Genomic DNA, 24,337 nt, shown 5'->3' on the forward strand with positions numbered 1-24,337 from the left:
CAAGTTGTGTCTCAGTCAGCTCAAGTTCTTCTTTCGCTTTACATTTAATAAAGTTCTGCACTTGATGGTAATGGAAGGCCTGTATGGGGGATAGTCCATGTTCCTGGCATAAGTGTGAATAAGAGGGGACCTCTCCCTCCTCGCACATCTGTCCTAACGCATATAGTCCCATTTCTTCCCAGTCTTTATATACACTGTTTGTAGTTCCTGGGCCAAATTGGGGTGCATATCTGAGATATGTGTGTTTAAAGTATTTGCGTTCGGGGAAAAACTGTTCTCTAACCCTGTCCCATGTCTTCAGTGGCCCCTGTAGCAAAGGGGGGCTTCTCTTGATCAGGTCTCGCAGAGTGTGCCTCGGTAGCCATGGTATAGCTTTCAATGGATATGGTTCTAGCCAGCTTTGTTCTATATCTGTCCATAATTTCCCTGTGTTTTGGGACCAAAGTGCTAGGATTCGTAGGTGTGCTGCCCTATAATAGTCCTGAAAGGATGGAACCCCCATGCCCCCCCTATCTCGGGGTTGGTACATCATTTCCCGCCTTACTCGGGGTGGCCTTTTTTTCCAGATGAATGAGAATATTCTGCCCTGCAGACCCCTGAAAAAGGAGTCCGGTATCTCGATTGGGAGGGCCGTAAATAGGTAGAGCAATTTCGGGAGAATTATCATCTTAATTGCATTCACTCTTCCTACCCAGGATATAGTTAATCCCTCCCACCGTTCCAGTTCCCTGAAAAGTTCCCGCACCTTATTCGGATAATTATACTCAAATATTTCTTCCATTTGGCGTGGTATGTTGACCCCGAGGTATCTAACATACTTGGTTGCCCATCTATATGGATATTGTTTCTTTAGTATATCTAAGGAGGTTTTAGATAGATTTATATCAAGTGCCTCAGACTTCTCGAAATTAATCTTGAAGCCCGATAGCTCTCCATATGTCTGAATTTCATCCTCCAGTACTGGGAATGCAGTCAGGGGATCCTTCAAAAGAAGCAAAATATCGTCTGCAAAAAGCAGTATCTTTGTCTCAATGCCCCCTCCCACTAGACCCCGTATTTGATGATGGGCTCGTATCTTTATTGCCAGTGGCTCCATTACTAGAGCAAATAGTAGGGGCGATAGTGCGCAGCCCTGTCTCGTTCCTCTATGCAGGGGAAAAGGGCTAGTCAGTATACCATTAACCCGCACACGATAAAGACCATTTCCTTCTCCCCTTGCTCCTAACACTACTCTAGTTCTGCCGGTTACTATCCTTAATCGCCCTAAACCACACCTGCTGTGCAAAAGATCTCTTGCAGCTGCCAGATATACAAGCTTTCCACCTGCAGGAGATCAATCCCTCTACTTCATCTCCTTGCTAGGAAGGCTCCTGTATCTGAAAATGCACCAGAAGCCCGATAGCTACGTTTTGCTTGATGCTGCCTCCGTGTTTCGGAATCGTGATGCTACAGTATCACTACTCTCTGCAAGCTGCTTTGTCATTTCCCTTTTTGGTCCTCAACTGTTCTACATAGAAGAGCATATTTGAACGAAATGTAGGTTAATAATAGCTTTTAACCTGTTATATTGTTATATATTTCCCAGCTAGATGTGTTTGTTCTCTTATCTTGTGATCCACACAGAATATAAAGAGGATGCTAAGGAATAAAAGACTAATGGAATGTAACATACCATTTCATACAAGCCCTCTAGCACAAGGACAAAACTCCAGAGAAGGTGGCAGGAATGTTTTTCAGGTCAATATGAGACTCCATCGAATCTCCCACATAAGTGGTTTTGCCAAACAGTCTGAGACACCCCCTTGCCTATTCCCATCTCATAAGTACATAAGTAATGCCACACTTGGAAAAGATCAAGGGTCCATCGAACCCAGCATCCTGTCCACGACAGCAGCCAATCCAGGACAAGGGCACCTGGCAAGCTTCCCAAACGTACAAACATTCTATACATGTTATTCCTGGAATTGTGGATTTTTCCCAAGTCCATTTAGTAGTGGTTTATGGACTTGTTCTTTAGGAAACTGTCTAACCCTTTTTTAAACTCTGCTAAGCTAACCGCCTTCACCATGTTCTCCAGCAACGAATTCCAGAGATTAATTACGCGTTGGGTGAAGAAAAATTTTCTCTGATTTGTTTTAAATTTACTCACCTCGTTGATCTGCCTACGCTGTGCTGAAATACGTTTTTGTGTCTGTTTCTGAAGATGCTGCTCCCGTTTCTTCACATAGTCCTCAGAGGAATAAGCAAGTGGGTTGTGGAATTCATCATATCCCTCATCCATCATGTACCAGTCCCGATCTGCTTGCTGGAATAGGGGCCAAGAAGAGAGAGAAATTACATTAAGCAAAAGCAGCAACAGACCAACATAACATAAGAACTGAACAGAATCAGGCAAGATGACATCATCCACCTCACCAAGCTCCAATATAAGTATCAAAATGCAGCAGTAAAAGGGAGATTTTCAAAACCACACATACACAAGTTAAGCTGTGGATCAAGTATACAGAGTAGTAAAAAGAGGCTTTGTTAGGGAGGAAAAGAACACATGACCAGACCCTGGTTTGAGGAGGTAAGCTGATGCTCCTGCCCCAGAGGTTTGTAGAAGACATATTTATTTTAGAGGAAATCTCTCAAGTGTATTTTTTTCTAACAGACATTTGCCTCCTGAGACAAGATCACTGATTTTACTTTTGATTATATCTTGCATTGCTTTTTCTAGGTTTTTGTTTTATGATTTGTGTTTGTTTTTAAAATCTGCTTAGAACCACCCATAAAGCAGAATATACGTATGCTGTTTGCCCCCACTCGGCCACCTACACAAATAGATGCGAAGTACACAGATACTTGTTCCAGATCACCTTCGTAGGCAAAGAAAGCAGGCAGCTTCCTTCTGGAGAACTGGTGCACACATCGGGCTGTTGAAAACTGCATCCTTTTCACATTCATATCAATTCAAGTCAAGAGGATTTAAGAGCATTGTTTTCCTCCTTTTCTCCTTCATCCATCTCAGCTGGAACCAGTGTCTGCATTCTGGTACTAAGAGCCTTTACTCACATACATCCTGGGATATTTTGCCTGTTTACACACTCCACCCCACTATTCTTACTCTGTACACTGCAATAACAGTCAGTCCTAAGTCTACTCCTGGAACCCTGTGACACAAACTCAAAATCCAGTCTCCTCAATTACCACAATTCATTGCCCTCCTCCACAACATGAACTTAGATCTTCCATTCAACAGCATCGGGAATATCTCACATTCCCAAAGTGCATCAAAGCCACGACATACCAACCCTGAGGAAGCAGACAGAATGAAAAGCAATCTACAAAGCTTGAAGAGCTCAAATTTAAAGTAAAAAATAAACTCATGCATTTGGGGGTACAGAAATGCAAGAAATCAGCTCACAATAAGGTGTATAGGAACAGGCGTAGCTAATGGAAGGAGCTGGTGATGAGGCCACTGGTAAGGCAAGATTTCAATTAAAACACATGGCTGGACCTTCTAAAGCATATTGAAAAGCTGAAATTGGACCAGAAAAAAACTAACAAAATGGTGAAGGTTTGTACCAAAAGCCAGGTGTTATACAGATACTCATTCCTTAAAGCAAGGACATCACAGGATGAGAGTCCAGCAGGGTAGACTAAGAAGCAATACCAAAAAGCAGACCTTTATTGAGACAGTGGCACTGCTGCTGCAGAAGACCCCTACTTCAACCCCCAAACTAGGTCCCTCCATAGCTTGGATTAACAGCAGATGCATTGAAAACTGCATTCAGTCATGGTTCTTGGTGAATGGATTTCGAGCCTGCAAAGAGCTCTGGTGTGCAGCTCCCGTCTCACAATTATTGCTGTGCTGAACAGACTAGGGACAGTGGGCAAATCCCCAAGCAGTTGCAAATGAAGGCTCATGGTGCCAGAATCCAAGTACCAGCTTCAACTGAGATGTACAAAAAAATTACCAGGTATTCATTTTTTTACTGATATACACAAGAGAGAAATTCAGCCTTACCTGTTAATTTCTTTTCCTTAATCCTGCTAAACAAGACCAGATGTCCAAGTTTATGCGAGACCAAACACAACTCATTCAGTAACATCACTGGTATATAGAGTACTACAACCTGAGAGTGACAGTATTTCAAATGACAAAGCTAGTAGGACCACCACCAATCACAGACAGTTTTTTAAATTATTGAACAGTAACAGCTCCAAATTCTTCTGCAAGGATAATACAGAATGCCATACCCAAACATCCAGAAAAGAAGACTGCTCTGAACTGTGTCAGGAAGAAGAAGCCTCACCTTGAAATCCTGAGACAAAGACAACCACCAGATCATGAGGGGCTGCTGAAGCCCTCGTGTGCTACTGAACCGAAGGCACCAACTACAAAGTCACTACATGCTAGAAATAACCCTATGCACAGCAGCTGAAGCATGCAAATCCTGTGCACCTGTAAAATCAGTTTGTCTGCTCACTCTATTCACCACCCAGCCAAAGTCCTCTACCAAATGAATAACTCTGCAAGTGGTCAGCCAGCTATCTGAGTCCAACTTAGCCAATCATTCAAAATGGCTTCCAAGACTGCCGTAGGAGGTCCTGGAAGTCATACCAAGTGGAACCAACAGAAGCAATCTCAATACGGCTGCCAGGACCTCACAAGACTACCAGCATAAGAGAAATGAGGCCACTTTCTAAAATGGCCTCCATTCTCGTTGGTACACAACACACCCATTGGGGGGAAAAGAAGAAAATGGCATGCACAGTTGTACCCCAAAGAGTTCCAGGGGCTCCTGCCCAGCATAATCACCCTCAGGATGGCTGCTGGCTCATTCACTCCAACTCCCACACACCATATATTGGTGCTGCTAGTCCAGTAGCTGGAAAGTAAGACCGGTGCCAGGCAGACTTCTGCAGTCTGTGTCCCAGAATTGGTAATGAGAGGTAGACATTAAGTGTACCAGCATTTAATCATGAATAAGTGGAACCTGTGCAGTGCCAGATACAACTCCGGCCACCTTGACGGGCAGACTGATCTTTATCTGCCAACATTTGCTATGTTACTTCCTCCCAGGCCTCATCAGAGCAAAAGCTGATGCTGCTGAGATCATCAGCCCTCTCTAGTTCTCATTGTCTGTCGTTTGACTGTTAAAAAAAATAAAAGCTTTATTCACCTCCCCAGTTGTTAGAAGGGAGCCAAGTGAAACCCTCAGGATGTGGAAATAAGAGAGTCACCCTGGGAGGAAATGCAGAGCTTCAGCTCTGGCCTCAGAAATTCAACATATCTCACATTCTCAAGTCTGACAGGAAATCTGAAGGCCAACAATCAGTCAGACCCAAACCCACCCCCGTAAAGGTCTGCAGACTAATACTGAATAGCAGCATAGTCTCCCACATTCAAGCAAGGAAAAGTCTGCAGGCTGATCACCGAGAGCACCTGACTGAACAGGTTCTGCTCAACCCTAAGACAAAAGTGTGCAGATCAAGCCAAAGGGAGCCTGCCCAGTGCTTCTGCTGCTGCAGTCCAAGGCATGCCATCATCTGCTGCAGACAGAATACCGGTAAGTTGCAGAGCTGCATCAATCTTTGCACTAGTGATCATATCACTGGAAGAGCTGGGCCTGCAGGATAAACAGGCTTCTCCAGGACCTTCTGAACAGGTGTGCCACCCTCCTGATTTTACTGGCCATCCAGCTAATAATTTTGTAAGAAAACGAACAGAAAAAAACATGACAGACATGGAAAACAGTAAATCACAGTTCAGATTATGGGAGAAAAAAAAGGGACAAATGCTCAGAGCAATGAAAAATGAAGGAAAATATTAACAATAAAAGGAACTGGATTATGTACTAATTGCATCTGCTCTTGCGATCTCAGTTGGAACTAATGGAATCACTCCCGGATCAGAAATCTTAGAATTTTCCACTGTACCTGAAAGAAATTTTGCAATATTCTCAGGCTGATTTATTAACAGTCAAGAATATATTTTCGGTGACTAGATCGGGTGGCATCTGATCAATAGGTATCTCAATTTCTGGAGTCATCTCAAGACTTAATTACCAAGCATGAATTGTATTTCTCAAACAAAGGTTCCCTTTGGCGGTCAACCGATGACGATAGACTCCTTTTACAAAGCGCTGCTACCGATTAGTGTGCGCTGAACGTGACCTGAGTGGGCTTCTTTGTATTCAGTAGTGTCACTTTATAAAAGGAGACCTATATTCCTGAGGTAGCCAAACGCAGTTTCGTGGAAAGCAATTTGTACAGCTGAAACCTAGGGTTTTGCCAATTGGCGCCATGTTTTTCCTCAACTTTCCTTGTGTCTGGTCACATATGGAAAAAGTAGGTATGTTTTTACTGACCCTACTCATTTGCAATCTTTTCTTCTAGATAAACTTGTTCCTGAAGATGTTACTTAAATGTTATTTCTTTTCAGGTTGAGATCATCCGGCTAACTTAACAGAAAAGTTTATAATACTGTGTTGTACCCCCCCCCCCCCCCCCCCCCCCCGCCCCCACCCAGCTGGTGACAATTTCTGGGGAAAACACTAGACATGGAAACACACACATACTTTCTTTTAACTGAACGAGTGGGGGACAAACAGAATAGACTTCAAGTGGAGGTGGAGATAAAATCTGTAGCAAAATTTAGAAAAGACTGAGATAAGCACATAGGATCACTTATCCCAAAGGGCAAATGAATCAGCTGAGGCCTCTGATGCTGTACAGAAGAAGTGAAGTTGGACACCCTAGACTTTTCCCCTAGGACAAAGGAAATATATTACTGACACCCATACCCAAAGACTTAAAAAAAAAATTAAATGACACAACCAACTATCGACCAGTAGCATCCATCCCCCTGATAGTAAAACTAATGGAAAGTATGGTAACCAAACAACTCACCAATTACCTAAACAAATTCACAATACTTCATGAATCACAATCAGGATTTCGATCCAACCATAGTACTGAAACAGTGTTAACCACACTCATAACCAAATTTAAACAACTAATTGCAACTGGAAACAATGTGCTACTCCTACAATTTGATATGTCCAACGCATTCGACATGGTCAGCCACCAAATACTCCCGAACATCCTAGACTACTTCGGGATTGGAGGAAACGTACTAAGATGGTTTAAAGGTTTCTTAAAAGCAAGATCTTATCAAGTGATTTCAAACTCAAAAACGTCAACACCATGGAAACCTGAATGTGGAGTACCACAAGGATCACCACTCTCACCAACCCTTTTTAACTTAATGATGACACCATTAGCCAAATCGCTATCCAACCAAGGATTCAACCTGTACATCTATGCTGATGATGTCACGATATACATCCCGTTCAAACAAGACACAACCAAAATAACAAATGAAATCACACACAGCCTCCAAATAATGAACTCATGGGCGGAAGCATTCCAACTAAAGCTAAACGCAGAAAAAACACAATGTCTCATCCTGTCCTCACAGTACAACACAAACAAACCCAATACCATAAACACCCCAGACTACACACTTCTGGTCTCAGACAGCCTGAAAATTCTGGGAGTCACAATTGACCGAAATCTCACACTTGAAGAACATGCAAAAAATACAGCAAAGAAAATGTTCTACTCAATGTGGAAACTTAAAAGAATCAAACCTTTCTTCCCAAGGGAAGTATTCCGCAGCCTAGTACAATCAATGGTGCTAAGTCATCTAGACTACTGCAATGCCATTTACGCAGGATGCAAAGAACAAATCATTAAGAAGCTTCAAACCGCTCAGAACACAGCAGCCAGACTCATATTTGGGAAAGCGAAATACAAAAGCGCCAAACCCCTAAGAGAAAAACTACACTGGCTCCCACTAAAAGAACAAATTGCATTCAAAGTCTGCACCCTGGTCCACAAAATCATCTACGGGGAAGCCCCGAGCTACATGTCAGACCTTATAGACCTGCCTACTAGGAACGCAAAAAGATCATCACGCACATTCCTCAATCTCCACTATCCTAACTGTAAAGGGCTAAAATATAAATCCACATACGCGACCAGTTTCTCATACTTCTGCACGCAGCTATGGAACGCACTATCGAAGGCCATAAAAACAACGCAAGACCTAACCATCTTCCGAAGGCTACTGAAAACAGATCTTTTCAAGAAGGCATACCATAAAAACACTCATCTTAAATACTAATTGATAACATTAAACATGACCTATACAAAACCAAACTTTTATCGCATGACTGATTAAACACTCTGCTATTAATGATCAAGAATTACCACTTTAAACCTATGTCGAATAGGGTCTCTCTGTAGTCGATGACCTAATGTATATTACAATCCAATTTATTACTCAGGAACCTTCATACAATACCATAATGTACTCTTCTTTACCATGCATGTATACACATGGTATATACATAGTAACATAATAGATGACGGCAGAAAAAGACCTGCACGGTCCACCCAGTCTGCCCAACAAGATAAACTCACATGTGCTACTTTTTGTGTATACCTTACCTTGATTTGTATCGGTCCTCTTCAGGGCACAGACCGTATAAGTCTGCCCAGCACTATCCCCGCCTCCCAACCACCAGCTCTGGCACAGACAGTATAAGTCTGCCCAGCACTATCCCCGCCTCCCAACCACCAGCCCCGCCTCCCACCACCAGTTCTGGCACAGACCGTATAAGTCTGCCCAGCACCATCTACCATGATCTGTTCCATATATATTATGTTCCATGTATGTTACCATGTATGTATGCATCTTAACGCAATACCATTTGTGATTCTATTACCCGGAAATGGCAACCGTCATTTCCAGGTAAGCCACATTGAGCCTGCAAAATGGTGGGAAAATGTGGGATACAAATGCTACAAATAAATAAATAAATAAATAGATAGAAGGGTCTAACACATTTTAAGCAATAGTATAAACAAGACGAGGAGGTTGCAGTACTGCAAACCAGCCACCCTTTACTCCCTCAAAGAGAAAGGAAGCCTGAGCTAACATTGGTGCAGAGCAGAGAGGAGCAGGCTGTAGCTACAGGGGATCTCTCAGGATACATGATTCAGTAGACATGGTGGGAATGAGTGGGGTGGAGGTGGGGGTGGGGGTGGGCTGGAAGTTAGATTGTCTACTTCCTCAGTGCTTTCATCCTGGATAAACAAGAACTGTTTAAGGAGAACTCTAAAAGCAACTCCTTTCAGGTTACACAGAACTAAGCAGACTGGACGGACTGAAGCCATCTACTGGGACACTGTCATCCGCTGTATGAACACTGAAGCAGTACAACATAAGAAAGCTCACACTGTAACACACTTGCGTATCACCACATCAGAGCACTGTCACACCACACGTCACTGACGAGGCTCCACCTAGCTTGTCCCCCCTCCCTTTTAACTATAATTCTCTAAAAATAAGCTTATGTTCACTGGCCAAAGAGTCCCAAGCTATTGCGTGAGAAAACTAACCCTTTGATCATCCTCCCATTGCTGTCGCTCTTCTTCAGTCTCAAACTCAATTCCGCCCCCCTCATTTTCTCTCCTGCCTGTAAAATGAGAATAAAGATATTCACTTTATATCCCATAGCATCTTAACAACCCCCTCCCCCTTCCCCTATATACACATACCCTCCAGAGCCCTTCAAAGTGATGAGAATACAAAAATGTGTCGTGCTGATCCCATAGCACAACCGCAACCCCCACCACACACACACACACATTTATACCCGGCAAAGCCCTTCAAAGTGATGAGAATACAAAATGTTTCATGCTGAGGGCACGGACACAGCACATTAAGCCTACAGTCCTGCCTACTCATTTACCTTTTCCTTTAGATAGTCGGGGCGTGGAGCCAAAATGCCTGCGGTCATCAGCCCACTCATTATATTTGTAAGATGGTGTTGGCAGTGGGGTGTCATCTGTGTATCTGCTCTTTCCTGACCTACAAAACAGATCAGTTAGCATGATGAAAGGCACAGCTCTCTCCAGAAGCAGGGTACGGGTGTTGTGTGTGCCAGACAAGTCTCAAGCCTTCCCCTATAGCTAGAACTCCCCACACTCACCTGTCTCTATCTTGCCTTTCACTGTCTCGGACTATGCTGCTCCTGTTACTGCGTTCAGAGTCTCGTTGAGATGCTGTGGGTGAAGGCGACTCCCACTGGGATCGCCGAGAGCCACTGTATCCACTGTCGTCATCCTCCCAATTGGAACGAGATGGAGTTGTTGCATCTGAATTAAACAAGGAAAAGGATTACAGTTCTTCAGGGCCAAAACACACGGTCCCTTCAGAGGACATGACACCATGTTTCTGCAGAATATCTTGGTTAGTTGACTTCAATAAGCAAAGACAGAATTTAGGTCTAACTAGTTGCTTACAGAATTAATGCATAATCAGATGAAGAGTGCTAAATAACCATAAATAGCAGGAATTATGAACACAAAAGCAGAAAAAGCAAACCACACTAAGAGCTAGAAACTATTTACAGATTGTCTTCTGCAAGAAAATGCCGCATAGCAGCTAACAACAATTCATTATAACACAAACTATCAACATAAAATGAAAAAGCATAATACCCCTAAGTATACCCCAATCCCTCCCTCTCAAGAGAGCTATGCAGCACAGTAACATAGTAAATGCCAACATGGCCCCTCGAGTCTGTCCAGGAAGGCTGTTTGGGTTGTACCGGTCATGTTTGTAGTAGCTCCCATGATCTCTCAGAAGTGCAAAAGTTCTTTTATACTTGAATTGCTCTATGCTCGGTTTACATATCGCACTCCTTTTTGAAGACCTGCACCTTTCGTGAGGGCAATTCCAGGCATCCACCACCCTTTCTATAGAAAAATTATTTCTTGACGTTGTTTTTGACTTTTCTGCTCTGTTCTAGTTCTAGGGCTTCTCCTCATTTGGAAAAGGCTGGCTTGTTTGAGAGTGGAGTAGCCTAACGGTTAGTGAAGTGGGCTCAGAACTTGATGAACTGGGTTCAATGAGCAAGTCACCTAACCCTCCATTGCCCAGGTACAAAAAAAACTTAGCAAGCCAAACCACCACAAGGGTGGAGGTACACAAATTCCTACGAAAAGTAGAATCTGAGGAAAGGGGGAGTAGGAGGAGTAGGCTCTTGAACAACACTAGTAGGCGACGTAGGTTAGGAACAATCTCTTTATTTAAATATACACTTGTCTCAACACAGCCGTGTTTCGGCGCTACAGACGCCTTCTTCAGGAGTCTTGTGATATATAAATATACGAATATTAAGCTCAAAGAGAATGAAAGCAAGGCTTCTGCTACAATTGTAATCCACTGCCGATGCAGGAAAAACAGCTCAGCGTATTCAATTGCACTTCTGTGAAGTCAAAAAAGACGGCTGTGTTGAGTCGAGTGTATATTTAAATAAAGAGATTGTTCCTAACCTACGTCGCCTACTAGTGTTGTTCAAGAGCCTCCTGCTCCTACTCCCCCTTTCCACAAAAAAAACAGACTGTGAGCCCACAAGGGACAGGGAAAGTGTCAAACTTCTCTGGTTGTGCCACAGAAAGGTGGTATTTCAAATCCATGACTCTTTATCCCCTTGCTCAGTAATTGTTTTTGAAGTAATTCAAGGTCTGTATCAGTCTTCTTTGGAGACCTCTTACTATCTTGGTTACTTTCCTCTGTATCGGCTCGAGTCTCTTTGTGTCCTAAGCTGAACCCAACATGCTGTTACGAGAGAGAAGACCGGGGTAGTACGGATCATAAGTATTGCCATACTGGGACAGACCAAAGGTCCATCAAGCCCAGCATCCGGTTTCAGTGGGCAATATAGGCCACAAGTACCCGGCAAGATCCCAAAACAGACTGCACCAAGGTCTGTCACTGGAGGGCTGCCCTTTAAACCTTCCTCTTTGATGGAGAGGGGCCACAGATAATTAGCAAAAGGACATTCTGCAAAATTGCCACTTTCATGGGTAAGAAAATGCCGAATTGATGCCTCTCTTTTTGTAAGACAGCTGTTCCTGTGGCATGTACTGGAAAATACCCAGGCACTTCCTATACTTTACAAAAGGCTCCACGATCATCAGAGCCTTCAGCAAAGCACCACCGTAATTAAGCACATTGAAATCCAAACGTCCAGGTCACACTCTCAAGGGTGGTGGACTTTGGTCCTGGGGAACTGAGTTCCATTCCCACTTCAGGCACAGGCAGCTCCTTGTGACTCTGGGCAAGTCACTTAACCCTCCATTGCCCCATGTAAGCCGCATTGAGCCTGCCATGAGTGGGAAAGCGCGGGGTACAAATGTAACAAAAAAAAAAAAAACGTTCTATATAAAATGGGCCATTAAATCAACCTAACAATTGTACCTTACCGGACCAATTCCTAGATCCCAACTGTACCCTCTTACAAGTCAGCAGCTGCACAATCCTCCTAAATCAAAAATGTTCAATAAAAGCTCCATCATCTAAAAGATGAGGAGTGGCCTAGTGGTTAGGGTGGTGGACTTTGGTCCTGGGGAACTGAGGAACTGAGTTCAATTCCCACTTCAGGCACAGGCAGCTCCTTGTGACTCTGGGCAAGTCACTTAACCCTCCATTGCCCCATGTAAGAAGCATTGAGCCTGCCATGAGTGGGAAAGCGCGGGGTACAAATGTAACAAAAATAAAAAAAAAATAAATACCTTAGGCTGCATAGCTTGCAAGTTCATTCTGAAATCAACCCAAACTTTTCTCAGTCTGATTTCAGCCACTTACTGGACAGAGCAGTCTTTATCGCATTACTAGAGCCCCGAGTGCTCTGTGAACCTGTTCAGTTTGGGAAGTGCTCATCTAAGACTGGAACAGTCACACATTTCCTCTCTCTTCGGATCCCTTTGAAATAACTCACCTTTCGGTCTGTGTCTAGGGCTCTCTGGCTCACTTCTCCTGCTGCTTCTCTCAGAGCTGCCGTGTCTGCTTCTGTCACGCTCTTCTACCAATACAGTACAAAAAAAACAAAAAAATATATTGTGTCTCTTATTCATACGCATGCACCGTACATGTACTCTATACTAACACCTGCACATCCTCACACACCAAAATTCGTTTCCCTATCACTTCAGAAATAAAGAGGCCGTCGGCAGTCAAAGCTCTTTGTCACATAACTGACTGTCCCTGGGAAAAGGTGCTAAAGGAGTGAATTTGAAGTGTTGAGAACAGCCAGTTTTTCATCTCAGGGGTCCATAAGAGGTCTGCAAAAGTTACATATTTCAACTTCTGTAACTTTTTTATTTTTTCACATAAAAGGATGCGGTATTACAAATTGTTCAATAAAACCTCATTTTTTTTTGTTTTTGGAAACTTTAGAGGCATATTTTCAAAGCACTTTGGGAGGCTAAGTTCCATAGGTTTCTATGGAACTTTGGGAGGCTAAGTGCTTTGAAAATGAGCCTGACTGTCACCTTATACTTAATCTGTGTGGCAAATTTTGAACCAAATGAACTAAAGCATTTTTCCCATCTCACATCTATGCATCAGGCCCAAAAAGTAGAAGAGTCTCCATTAAGCACCATTAACCATGTAGCAATAGGAAGAGCAGCACCTTCAGACTGCCCGAGTAGGGTCACGAACACCAGAAAAACTATAGAAAAAGAAACCCAAGGAGGACTCTCTGGAGTTAATGCAAACAAAATGGACATATAGAACATCTCTTCTACTCCAGGGCAAGATGCACTAAAGACTCGTTAAAGCCAAGGAACAGGCATGCATCAAGGAATAGGAATGCAAATGAGCTGCTCGTTGTAGCTCACTTGCATTCTCTATTCCGTCGTTAAACAGTCGGCCAGTCAGCCGGTCCAGCATGCACAGAGCAGCCAAGCGTTATGCTGGCTGCTCTGCGTATGCCAAATACACCTCCCTGTGCTGCCCGAAGACGCCGCGCTGCTCACCCCCTCCGATGCGGCTCGAGAGGACAGTGCAGTTGAGGATGCCCATCCAAAAAAAATGTCCATTTTGGCCGTCATTCCCCCCTGCAATAATAAAAATGTCTTTTTTGGCAGTGCTTCACTCAGCTGAGAGACCTGGAAGTCGTTTAGCTGAAAACTGCTTAAGCGCCGCTTGCCTTTGTGCCAGGCTGAAAGAAAATAAAAAGCAGCTTTTCTGGGCTGCAAGGTTCATGTGAGAAAGAGACAGACATGGCAGCGTCCAGTAACTCCAGCTTGTCAGGCTAGTTTTTATTCTCTTGCCTCTGAACTGTTTTGTCTTTCCTGAATGGTATTTTCTGGCTTATTTCTTAGCTTCTAGTCTTATCATTTGCAGGGCTAAATCCTGCGGTGCCCCACGCTGGTCATTAGCCTGCAGATTTGTCCGATGCCCCTCCTCCAGGTCTTTCTCAGCCAATCACAGCACATTTAGCTGCCACTGGTGTCAGCTAAACGCACTATGATTGGCTGAGAGACACCTGGAGGAGGGGCATAATCAAAAAAGACATCCAAATAGTTTTTTGATTTGGACATCCTCGGCACTAGAAGCACACCCATCACACAAAAAATCTGGGGGAAAAAAACGTCCAAGTGCTCATCAGGGACGTACTTTTTTTTGGTTTTGTGAAGGACGTCCATGTTAGACACTTTAGAAGGACGGCCCTGATGAGCACTTGGACGTGGCTAGGCAAAGGTTTCCGGCTGGTTGTTTTGAGTGAAGGATGTCCATAAAGGACGTCCCTGATGAGCACTTGGACGTTTTTTTTTTCCCGATTTTTTTTTTTTGTTACATTTATAGAAGTTTTTAGAGGCGAATAAATCCCACACAGCCCCAACGAGAGGTACAGACCTCCCGTTAGATTTTCCACGGTTAGGCAATCGGAAAACGGTAGTGCATCTCATTATAATACGATTTATACACACTGGGGTACTAATTTGCTCATCTGCATTCCGTTTTCATTAGCTGCTATCGTGATCGGAAAATGGCTCGCAGAAGCCTTTTGTGCATGCCACGGTTTACTACTTGCTCATTAATGGCTCGTTAGGTTTAGTGCATCTGGCCCCAAAAGAGAAAGGAAAATAAGCTGGTATTCAAGACCCTTCAGTACTTGGTTTTAATCCAGGAATTTATCAGTGTTTTAAGCAACAATAAAAATGAGAGACAATCAGTTGAAAAAAGGACTAATTTTTCCAAGTAACTATTGGAGGGAGGGGAAAGAGGGTGAGAAGATGGGTAAATATTCTCTTTTCTTCTGCCACCAGAGGGAGGGAGTCTGGGCCAATCATGAGTTCAGCAGGACTAACGCTAAAACTGTGTGGTTATCACAAAACTAGGGTGGAGGAAAACTAAGTTACTTACCTGTAAGCAGGTGCTCTCCAAGGACAGCAGGATATTATGTTACCTGATGGGGCTCTCGCAGGACACTCACCTGCTTGTTTTCCACAACCTTTTAGAGCACTGCACCGCGCATGCACCTGACATGAGGGACCTAACCAGTCTAGCGTATAACACATTGAATTCAACTCCAAGCTATGTAAGCATATTTATCCTGCTGTCCACAAAGAACACCTAGTACCGGTAACTTATCCCCTCTCCCCCTTTACAAAGTAACGCAGCAATACCAACGCAGCCCATTCACTTTGAATGTGCTGTGTCGACATTACTGCACCAGAAGATGCTAGAACAGCTTTGTAAAGGGAGAGGAGGTTAGTTTTTTCTGAGGAAAAGCAGGATAATATTCTTACATAGAAAAATACAGGCAGATAAAGACCACAAGGCCTATCCAGGCTGCCAATTCAACTAAGAATCCCTAACCATCAAGCTATCCATAAAGAAAAAGGGACAACAACAGGGGCAATCAAAGTTTGTAATCACATGCAAATAACTTATTTACATTTTTTTTTTAAGTGGGGGGCATGACAGAGAAATAAATGGGCCTGGGGGAGGGGGGGGAAGAGCTGGATACCAAAACAGGACTGTCTGACCAAACTAGCTGTTGCACTGGGAGTCCTGTTCTAAACAATTGTGAGATGCAAGTGTGTGGATGGAAGTCCACGTTGCAGTCTTGCAATTTTCCTCTATGGAGACTGATCTCAAGTGGGCTACAGACACAGCCATGACTAACATTATGAGCTGTGAAATGACCCTCTACACTGGTTTAATAAAAAGAAGAGATTAAAATTAAAATGAGCCATCTCTAGCCCTATACACCATATTAGTAAGCTAAGAGGAAGTGACAGATGTCCTTGGAACTTTAGAACCCTGTCATCGTTACCTACCTCTGTCTTTTCTTCTCTCCGAGTCTCTATCGCGGTGCCTATCCCTTTTCCGCTCTTTATCTTCTTTTGAGGATGCAAATACACCATGTTCCCGCCTCTCCCGCTCCCTTTGTCGGCAGCGATCCCAGAATTCATCACTAACTCCTCCAGTGTAGGAGGGCGTCTCCGCATGCACTGAGCGATATTGCCTTCAGAACAGAAACAGCATAAGGGAGACAGTAGGTTTCTGAATGTAAGCAGGAGCCTGGTTATAGGGCTATTCCCTACATTGTACCATACCAGGTCTTGTTCATGCTTTGGATATCAAATGTTTCCAATAAAATTTGATACTAAACATAAAAAGGACAATACTGCTATCACACTTCAGAAGTTTAGGGGACTGAATTTAAGTCTGAAGAAAAGACAGTATTCTGAAACCTGAAATTCAGATATGCTTATAAAATTGGATTATGTAAATAAGTATGTTTTAAATCTAGTAAGGTGAGATTTCTATCTTAGGGCTGACAACACAATTGCTCCCAAAATCATCTTGAAGTGTTGAAGTCAGAGGCTAACCACATACACGAAATCTACCCTGTTCTATAGTTACAGTTCATTTTCAATATGATATACCACTATTAGGTATGTCCAGCATAGCACGTTACAGAATATAAGAGACAGACATAGAAATTAAGTAAAAAACTTACAATTTATCAATAGCAGAGGTAAAGTATAGAGACTAACTGTTCAGTTCAGGCTAGGGCTTAGTGGTGTCTTCCATCCATTGAGGCTTTGTCATTGGGATCTAGGTTGAAAGCCATCTGAAACAAGTAGGTCTTCAACTTAATCTTAAATAGCGCCTAACAAGATTCTAATTGTGTTGATGTAAGTGGTTCCAGAGTGTAGGGCCAGTTATACTAAAAACAGAATCACGGATGGATGTGGCGAAAGGAAGGGATAGCCAGTAGATTTGGATTTGATGAATATAGTATTCTTGATGATGTGTATGGAATAAAAGATGTCTAAAAAAAGAAGTAGGAATTCCAGATTAAATTTTGTGCACCAGAATTAGTAATTTAGATTTGATTATGTATTTAACAGGAAGCCAGTGTTCTTCTATAAGCAGAGGATCCCCTTTCTTGCACCTCTGAGTTTTTACTGCAGTATTTTGTAATAATTGCAGACATCGGAGTTCCATATGTCAGATTCTCGAGAAGAATGCGTTGCAGTAATCTACATTGGCAATAACCATAGAAAGGGCCATTATTTTAGAACTTCAAAAAAAAAAAAAAAACAACAGTGATCTTACCAAACAATTCACATGCATCTTAAAGGAGCTTTTTTCTTTTTTAGGGAGACATAGAAAAAGTGAAGTATGATAGGAGAGAGCATTATCGTTTATCGATTTTACTATAATGTCACTTATTATCAAGCAAATCAGAACAGTTTACAATTCAAATATCACAAAAAAACATAAAACAATAAATAATTTGAAAAAACATTAAAAGACAGGAAAGAACAAACAAATGGTTTCATTTCAAGAAAGCAACAAAGCAATCAGCTAATATCAAACCTATAAATGGCAAGTGACCGACTCACCTGCAAATGCGCAGTAGAGACTTCCCTCTCTGTCCCGCCCCCGCGTCAAGAACTGATGACGGGGGGAGGGGGGCGGGACAGAGAGGGAAACTGCGCGGAAGGGGAGGGAAGGAACCACTGACGTCGCTACCGCCCCCCCCCCCCGGAGTCGCCACCACCCCCCCCTTCACCCGGCCCGAGCCCTCTCTTCGTTATTCAACTTACAGCAGCAAGCAGCTCAGCTTCAGCTCCCGTCGGCCTTCCTTCCCTGCGTGTGCCCCGCCCTCGCCGACGTGACGTCACACGAGGGCGAGACACAGGCAGTGAAGGAAGGCCAACGGGAGCTGCTGCTTGCTGCTGTTTTGGCGCTGCTGTAAGTTGAATAACGAAGAGAGGGCCCAGGCCGGGTGAAGGGGGGGCGGTAGCGGCTACCTTGGAGCTGGGAGGGCTGGACTGAAGGGGGCCTTCCAGCTGGCTGGGAAGAAGGCACGGGGGGGGGGAGGAGGGGGCATTGGGCCTTGGAACTGGGAGGGAGGGCAGGGGGGCCCTTACAGTTGTGAGGGAATGGGGCCCCTTACAGTTGTAAGGGAGAGCAGGGGGCCTTGGAACTGGGAGGGAGGGAAGGGGGCCTTGGGAGCTGGGGGGGAGGGCCTGGGGCCTTGCAGCTGGGAAGTGGGGAGGACTGGAGCCTTGGAGCTGGGAGGGAGGGACAGAGGGGGCCTTGGAGCTGGCAGGGAAGGAGGATGGCAGGGGGCCTTGCAGCTGCAATGGGAGGGGGGCCTTGGGAAAAAAAAACATTCCAATACGCGCCCGTTTTAACGGGCTTAACGGCTAGTAACAATCATATATAACACAAAGCATACCTCCTTGGCCTCTGTTCAGGAGCCTGTGTAGTTTACTATTTCAAAGTAGAGGAGTGTGGTAGCCGTGTTAGTCCACTCTTAAGGTTATCAATAGAAATCAAACAAAATAAAACATGGAAAAGAAAATAAGATGATACCTTTTTTATTGGACATAACTTAATACATGTCTTGATTAGCTTTCGAAGGTTGCCCTTCTTCCTCAGATCGGAAATAAGCAAATTCTGACAAAGAAGGGCAACCTTCGAAAGCTAATCAAGACATGTATTAAGTTATGTCCAATAAAAAAGGTATCATCTTATTTTCTTTTCCATGTTTTATTTTGTTTGATTTCTATTGATAACCTATTTCAAAGTAAAACAGATTCAATCGCCAAAAGCTATCTGATAATGAAAAGTTTTCTAAAATTACCCCTAATATTTTCACAGATGTAACCCAGTTTATCAGAGCTTTCAGCATCTGTACCTTGAGACGTTTGGTTCCTATTAAAGAAAAAACATTTGGCTTTTTCTGGGTCTCTGAAAAGCTTAGAAACAAAGAACAAAACCAAAAAAGGTTCCTACTTTGCTTTGGCAGAACCAGAGAAAACATTATGAAGTCAATAGAATGTTGCAACAAAGTTATACAAAGGGACTCAAAACTGTCACAGTCTTGTTGCTCACCTATGACATGTATTGTCCACAGAGAGAAGGATTTATTAAGTGGGTGATATCACGTTGCCTGGGTGAAAGCTCTCCCAGAGCTCAAAAGTGTAAACTTCGGAGCACGCACGGCCCTTCCTGTGTACAGTGGTCTTCTCAGCAACTCTGTTAGTGCCATAGCTCAAACATTAATGCAACTCTCCACAAAGAGAGGGGGACTGTGCGCCCAGTCAATCCTGCTATTACAGGATGGAAGCAGCGAACCTGCCAGGTAAAACAGACACGAGAGCTCCTGAACCCAGCAAAATCTCATGGCTGAGGAAGCCACAGTACATTACAAGCTCCCAAGCAAGGTACAAACCAAAGATCTGATCACCGAAACTCATGAGCCATTTCCAAAAGAAATGTCAGAACTCAGAACAAACAATGGCTGAATAAAAGATTGAAACCAACCAAGGAAGAAAAGGCCTCGGGACTGGGTGCACAGGAGACATCCATAGGCATAGGACAGGCCAACCTGAAGCGCTGATACTCACATCTGAAGAAACCACGCCGTCCTGAAGAGTTAGGACCAGCAGAAAAAGAGAGGGTGGAATTGACCGGAAAGACAGGCAGACTCACCCTCAGTAAGACGCCGAGTCCTGAGACACCCAGATCTGTAACCAACCTGGCAAAACCCTGACCAAACAACAGCTGACCGAAAACACGTGAGAAATCAGGGACATCTTAACTATGAGACATGCTTACTAGTGCCAAAGCACTTCTGCAATTGGGAGTTCCATGGGAGCACGGGAGGTAGCAGCCTGCCACAGCACAACCATCCACTGCGGGAAGTCACACCAGTTGCCCAGTGACGCAACCACTGCAAGACAGGAGAGATCACAAAGGACAGCTGCCAAGTCAAGGCTAGAAGCAAACCATACAAGGACTCTGCCAAGAGGCTAGCCTTGACTTCCCAGCTGGCCACAGCATTGAAGGGTGACTGCTGAGCTCCCGAAAGGGATCTGAAATCAGACACACCCAAGGACAGGACAGGCCAGCAGCATATGAGGTACAGACAACCACCTGCAGAGAGAAAGGAGAGCTACGTACCAAATGAAGGTAGAGCCAACACCATCAGAACAGGCAAAATTATCCTGGGAAGGTGCAAAGATATATACCTGAACAGCAGAGCATGGCCCTCTGAAGAAGAGAAGAGGAAGCCAACCAAGGAAAAAACGGTCCAACTGGAAACCACAGCAGCCAGTTCTCTGGCCTACTTCCAGGCCCCAGAACCTGGAAAGGGCAGGAAAATCACACACAGGCAAGAATCACATGCCAAAGAGCAACAGGAAGACTGCTCGCCCGAAGCTGATCACTCACCAAGACTTTAAGAGTAAGCCACATGTTCATGGAGAAATAGCAGAGCCATCTGAAATACTGAAGAAGCGTAGTTCTCTTGGAGAAAACTGGACAACGATCCGAAAAGGACAAGTCGCAAAGCAGCCAAATTGGGGGAGGGGGGGCACCTACCCCAAACCAGCTGCTACCATGTTTATTCTTGGCTATTTTACTATTATGCTGATAAAATTATAAGTTTCCTATTAAACTGTACCTACTGTACACCACCTTGGGTGAATCTCTTCATAAAGATGATTAATAAATCCCAATAAACAAACAAACCTACACCACTAATCTCTCCCCATCACACACTGCCTCCACTGCATGCAAAATCTAATAACAGTTCCCCTACATTTAACTGCCATTTGAGCACTTAATATAGAACAAAGAACACTCCACAACCACATGTGAAAATCATTTCATATCACCAAATATTGTGGGTTAGATGAACACTATGGGCCCTGTTTACTAAGGTGCTCTAGCGTTTTTACCAAATGCTAAAAATGAGCATGCACCGTGTAGACACTCATAGGAATATTATGGGCATCCTACACAATTAGCATACGCTAAAAACGCTACCATGCTAGCACACCTGCAGCATGGCTTATTAAAGAAACATTAAAAAATTTGAGGAAAAAGGCCTTACAAATCGCTTTCACAGAAACTTAAGTCACTACCAAGACTTGCAATCATCATTGGTCAAAAAACCTTCTTTTAAACACATTCATTTATTATATATAACATCTTTTTTTTAGTAATTTTTTCTATGAATTAGTAATTTTATAGTGCATCAAGCATAACTCATGTGATCAAAACTTCACAAATAGTTATCTATAATCCCGATGGGGTCCCGTTTCACTGAAAGCTTTATCAAGGGTGTGTGCCCAGAAATGATTCAACATTAGGTTACTTTCGACTTGAACAGATTCAACCTAGAATACTGCTATGTATGCACACTACACTCACGCACATACATAGTGCTACGTACCCAACTGCTATTCTGCAATTATGTGTTAAAATGGCTTAGTCCATAATTGCAAAGGAGCTGTTCACAAAGGAGGGGCATGACCTACATTTACAAAATACTGCAAGTTACATGTGTAAGTGCCGGATTTAGGCACATCTATTTACACCAGCTATAGAGCTGGCATAAAGGTGTGCCAATGCCATAATAATAAAAAAAACTTTATTTAAAACCCGCTATAGCTTTAAAAGTCTAAGCGGGGAACAAATGATATACAAAATAAGTATATTATCGCTATATATAAAAGGCACCTCCAACGTTCTAATTGAAGCCTCCAGCCGGAAACTTTACGTGGCAAAGATATCCGGTTTAGCAAGTAGCACTAAAACAGAGAGAACTAGCTGAGGGAGATAATTGTTTTCTCAAGCACCTGGAGTGGTTGCCCTGGGTTATTAACAAGGTGAGCTGCGGGGCACAGCTCCTTGCAAAGGAATTAACTCCTCCCAGAGTCTTGCCCTCGGTGATTTAACAAGGTCAGCTGCGGTGCACAGCTAACTCGGATGGACCCTGGGACCGGGAGGGCGTGATGGGCCCAGTCACACTCTGAGGAAAACCTTGCTAGCGCCTGTTTCATTTGTCAGAAACGGACCTTTTTTTTTTACTAGTGTTTATATAGTAGAAGAACACTGGCGTGCATAATTCTTACAGAAAAGTGCATGGAAATTTGGCAACCCTCCTTTACGCAGAAGAGGTAAAACCACTGCTACAGAAGGTGAGCTGCCAGTAATGAACTGTTGTCTGTTATCAGTGTCTCCCTGTCATGCTTGTGCTGTGACTGAACTAGGCAGTAAGTGTGCAAGACTGAAAGCTGCAGGTTGTTGCTGACCTTTGAAGGCTCTCCTGAAAGACAGGGCCAGGTACAAGAGGAGGTGCCTGAGTTTTGCCCATCTATCTGCAGCTGTTCTTACCTGTCTTTCCAAGCAGCACTTTTGCTGATCTGCTCAGTGTCTGTGTCTCCAGGAGGCTCCTCTTTGGCTTCCTCCCAGTCTGTGTAGGAGGCCACCTTAGGCGTCTTCTTCTTCTCCTCCTCCCGCTCTTTCCTCTTCTGGGCAGCCAACAGGTCCAGTCCCAGCAGGGAGCTCCTTGGGGCCGGGGTTTTGAAGACATGTTGATCAGCTGCACCAGCACTTTTCTTCTTCTTGATCAGCAGCCCAGCCACCTGCTCTTCTGGGCTGCTGCCTGCCAGGCGGTGGATGGACGACGAATCCTCCTCCTCCTGCTCCATCATCTCCCAGGCCTCTCCGCAGCCACCAGGACCTGACGACCCTCTAAACAGCAACACATCAGGCAAAAGGTCAAAGACGGCTTCAAAGGCCTCCAAAAAGAAGTGGCAGCTGAGGAGGAGGATTATTATTCTCCCGGGGTTTTTTCTACTCCTATTTCCTTACCAATCTCGTCCTCCTTAAAAGTTCCGATCCTTCCTCCGTGCGACGGGATCATTGCGTCACAGGGAGCGACGGGAACGTTGCGTCACAGGGAGCGACGGGAACGTTACGTCACAGGGGGGCGTCACTTAGCCGATCGGGCGTTCTGGAGCTTAAAATAAGCTTTAATGACACATGGGCGCTTCTTTCTGTTCACGGCCGCTACTGCTTACAGAATGCAGCGATCGCCAGCCATAACCCAACGCTGCAAAAAATCTTTTAGAAGGTTAAACAAAGAGGTTTAATAGACTGGAGTGGAATATGTCAATCTCTGTTTCCACTCCTCCACGCAGCCGTCATCCAGTACACTCAAACCAAAGCAAGCAAACCTATGAGCTGCTGCAAGGAGGTTTAATAGACAGGAGTGGAAGTGAGCCTATCTAGTCCACTGTAAGCAAGGAAGCCAATTTGGTTAATCTCTGTTTCCACTCCCCCTCGCAGCCGACATCCAGTACACTCAAATCACAGCAAGCAAACCTATGAGCTGCTGCAAGGGGTTTAATAGACAGGAGTGGAAATGAACCTATCTAGTCCACTGTAAGCAAGGAAGCCAATTTGGTTAATCTCTGTTTCCACTCCCCCTCGCAGCCGACATCCAGTACACTCAAATCACAGCAAGCAAACCTATGAGCTGCTGCAAGCAGGTTTAATAGACTGGAGTGGAAATGAACCTATCTAGTCCACTGTAAGAAAGGAAGCCACATTGGTTAATCTCTGTTTCCAGTACTCCAAGCAGCCGTCATTACCATCCACTCAAAACAAAGCAAGCAAACCTATGAGCTGCTGCAAGGGGTTTAATAGACAGGAGTGGAAGTGAGCCTATCTAGTCCACTGTAAGCAAGGAAGCCAATGTGGTTAATCTCTATTTCCACTGCCCTTCGCAGCCGTCATCCAGTACACTCAAACTAAAGCAAGCAAACCTATGAGCTGCTGCAAGGGGTTTAATAGCCAGGAGTGGAAGTGAGCCTATCTAGTCCACTGTAAGCAAGGAAGCCAATTTGGTTAATCTCTTTTTCCACTCCCCCTCGCAGCCGTCATCCAGTACACTCATATCACAGCAAGCAAACCTATGAGCTGCTGCAAGGGGTTTAATAGACAGGAGTGGAAGTGAGCCTATCTAGTCCACTGTAAGCAAGGAAGCCAATGTGGTTAATCTCTATTTCCACTGCCCTTCGCAGCCGTCATCCAGTACACTCAAACTAAAGCAAGCAAACCTATGAGCTGCTGCAAGGGGTTTAATAGCCAGGAGTGGAA

At 44.1% G+C, this 24,337-nt stretch overlaps 1 protein-coding gene across 1 annotated transcript in view; it reads right to left on the reverse strand.

Moving 5' to 3' along the window:
* Window positions 1–23,103, reverse strand: part of DHX38 (DEAH-box helicase 38) — a 144,788-nt gene extending 121,685 nt beyond the window's left edge. Inside the window, exons 1-8 of the mRNA XM_030204672.1 lie at window positions 23,048–23,103; window positions 22,568–22,927; window positions 16,198–16,385; window positions 12,846–12,929; window positions 10,050–10,215; window positions 9,810–9,928; window positions 9,457–9,533; window positions 2,150–2,305 (exon numbers count right to left, since the gene is read on the reverse strand). Of these exons, the coding sequence (XP_030060532.1) occupies window positions 2,150–2,305; window positions 9,457–9,533; window positions 9,810–9,928; window positions 10,050–10,215; window positions 12,846–12,929; window positions 16,198–16,385; window positions 22,568–22,887 (1,110 nt within the window). The 5' untranslated portion in view covers window positions 22,888–22,927; window positions 23,048–23,103. The remainder of the gene's footprint in view (window positions 1–2,149; window positions 2,306–9,456; window positions 9,534–9,809; window positions 9,929–10,049; window positions 10,216–12,845; window positions 12,930–16,197; window positions 16,386–22,567; window positions 22,928–23,047) is intronic.
* Between the last annotated feature and the right edge of the window lie 1,234 nt (window positions 23,104–24,337).

Source organism: Microcaecilia unicolor, chromosome 5 (assembly GCF_901765095.1).
Source record: "Microcaecilia unicolor chromosome 5, aMicUni1.1, whole genome shotgun sequence".
NCBI lineage: Eukaryota > Metazoa > Chordata > Amphibia > Gymnophiona > Siphonopidae > Microcaecilia > Microcaecilia unicolor.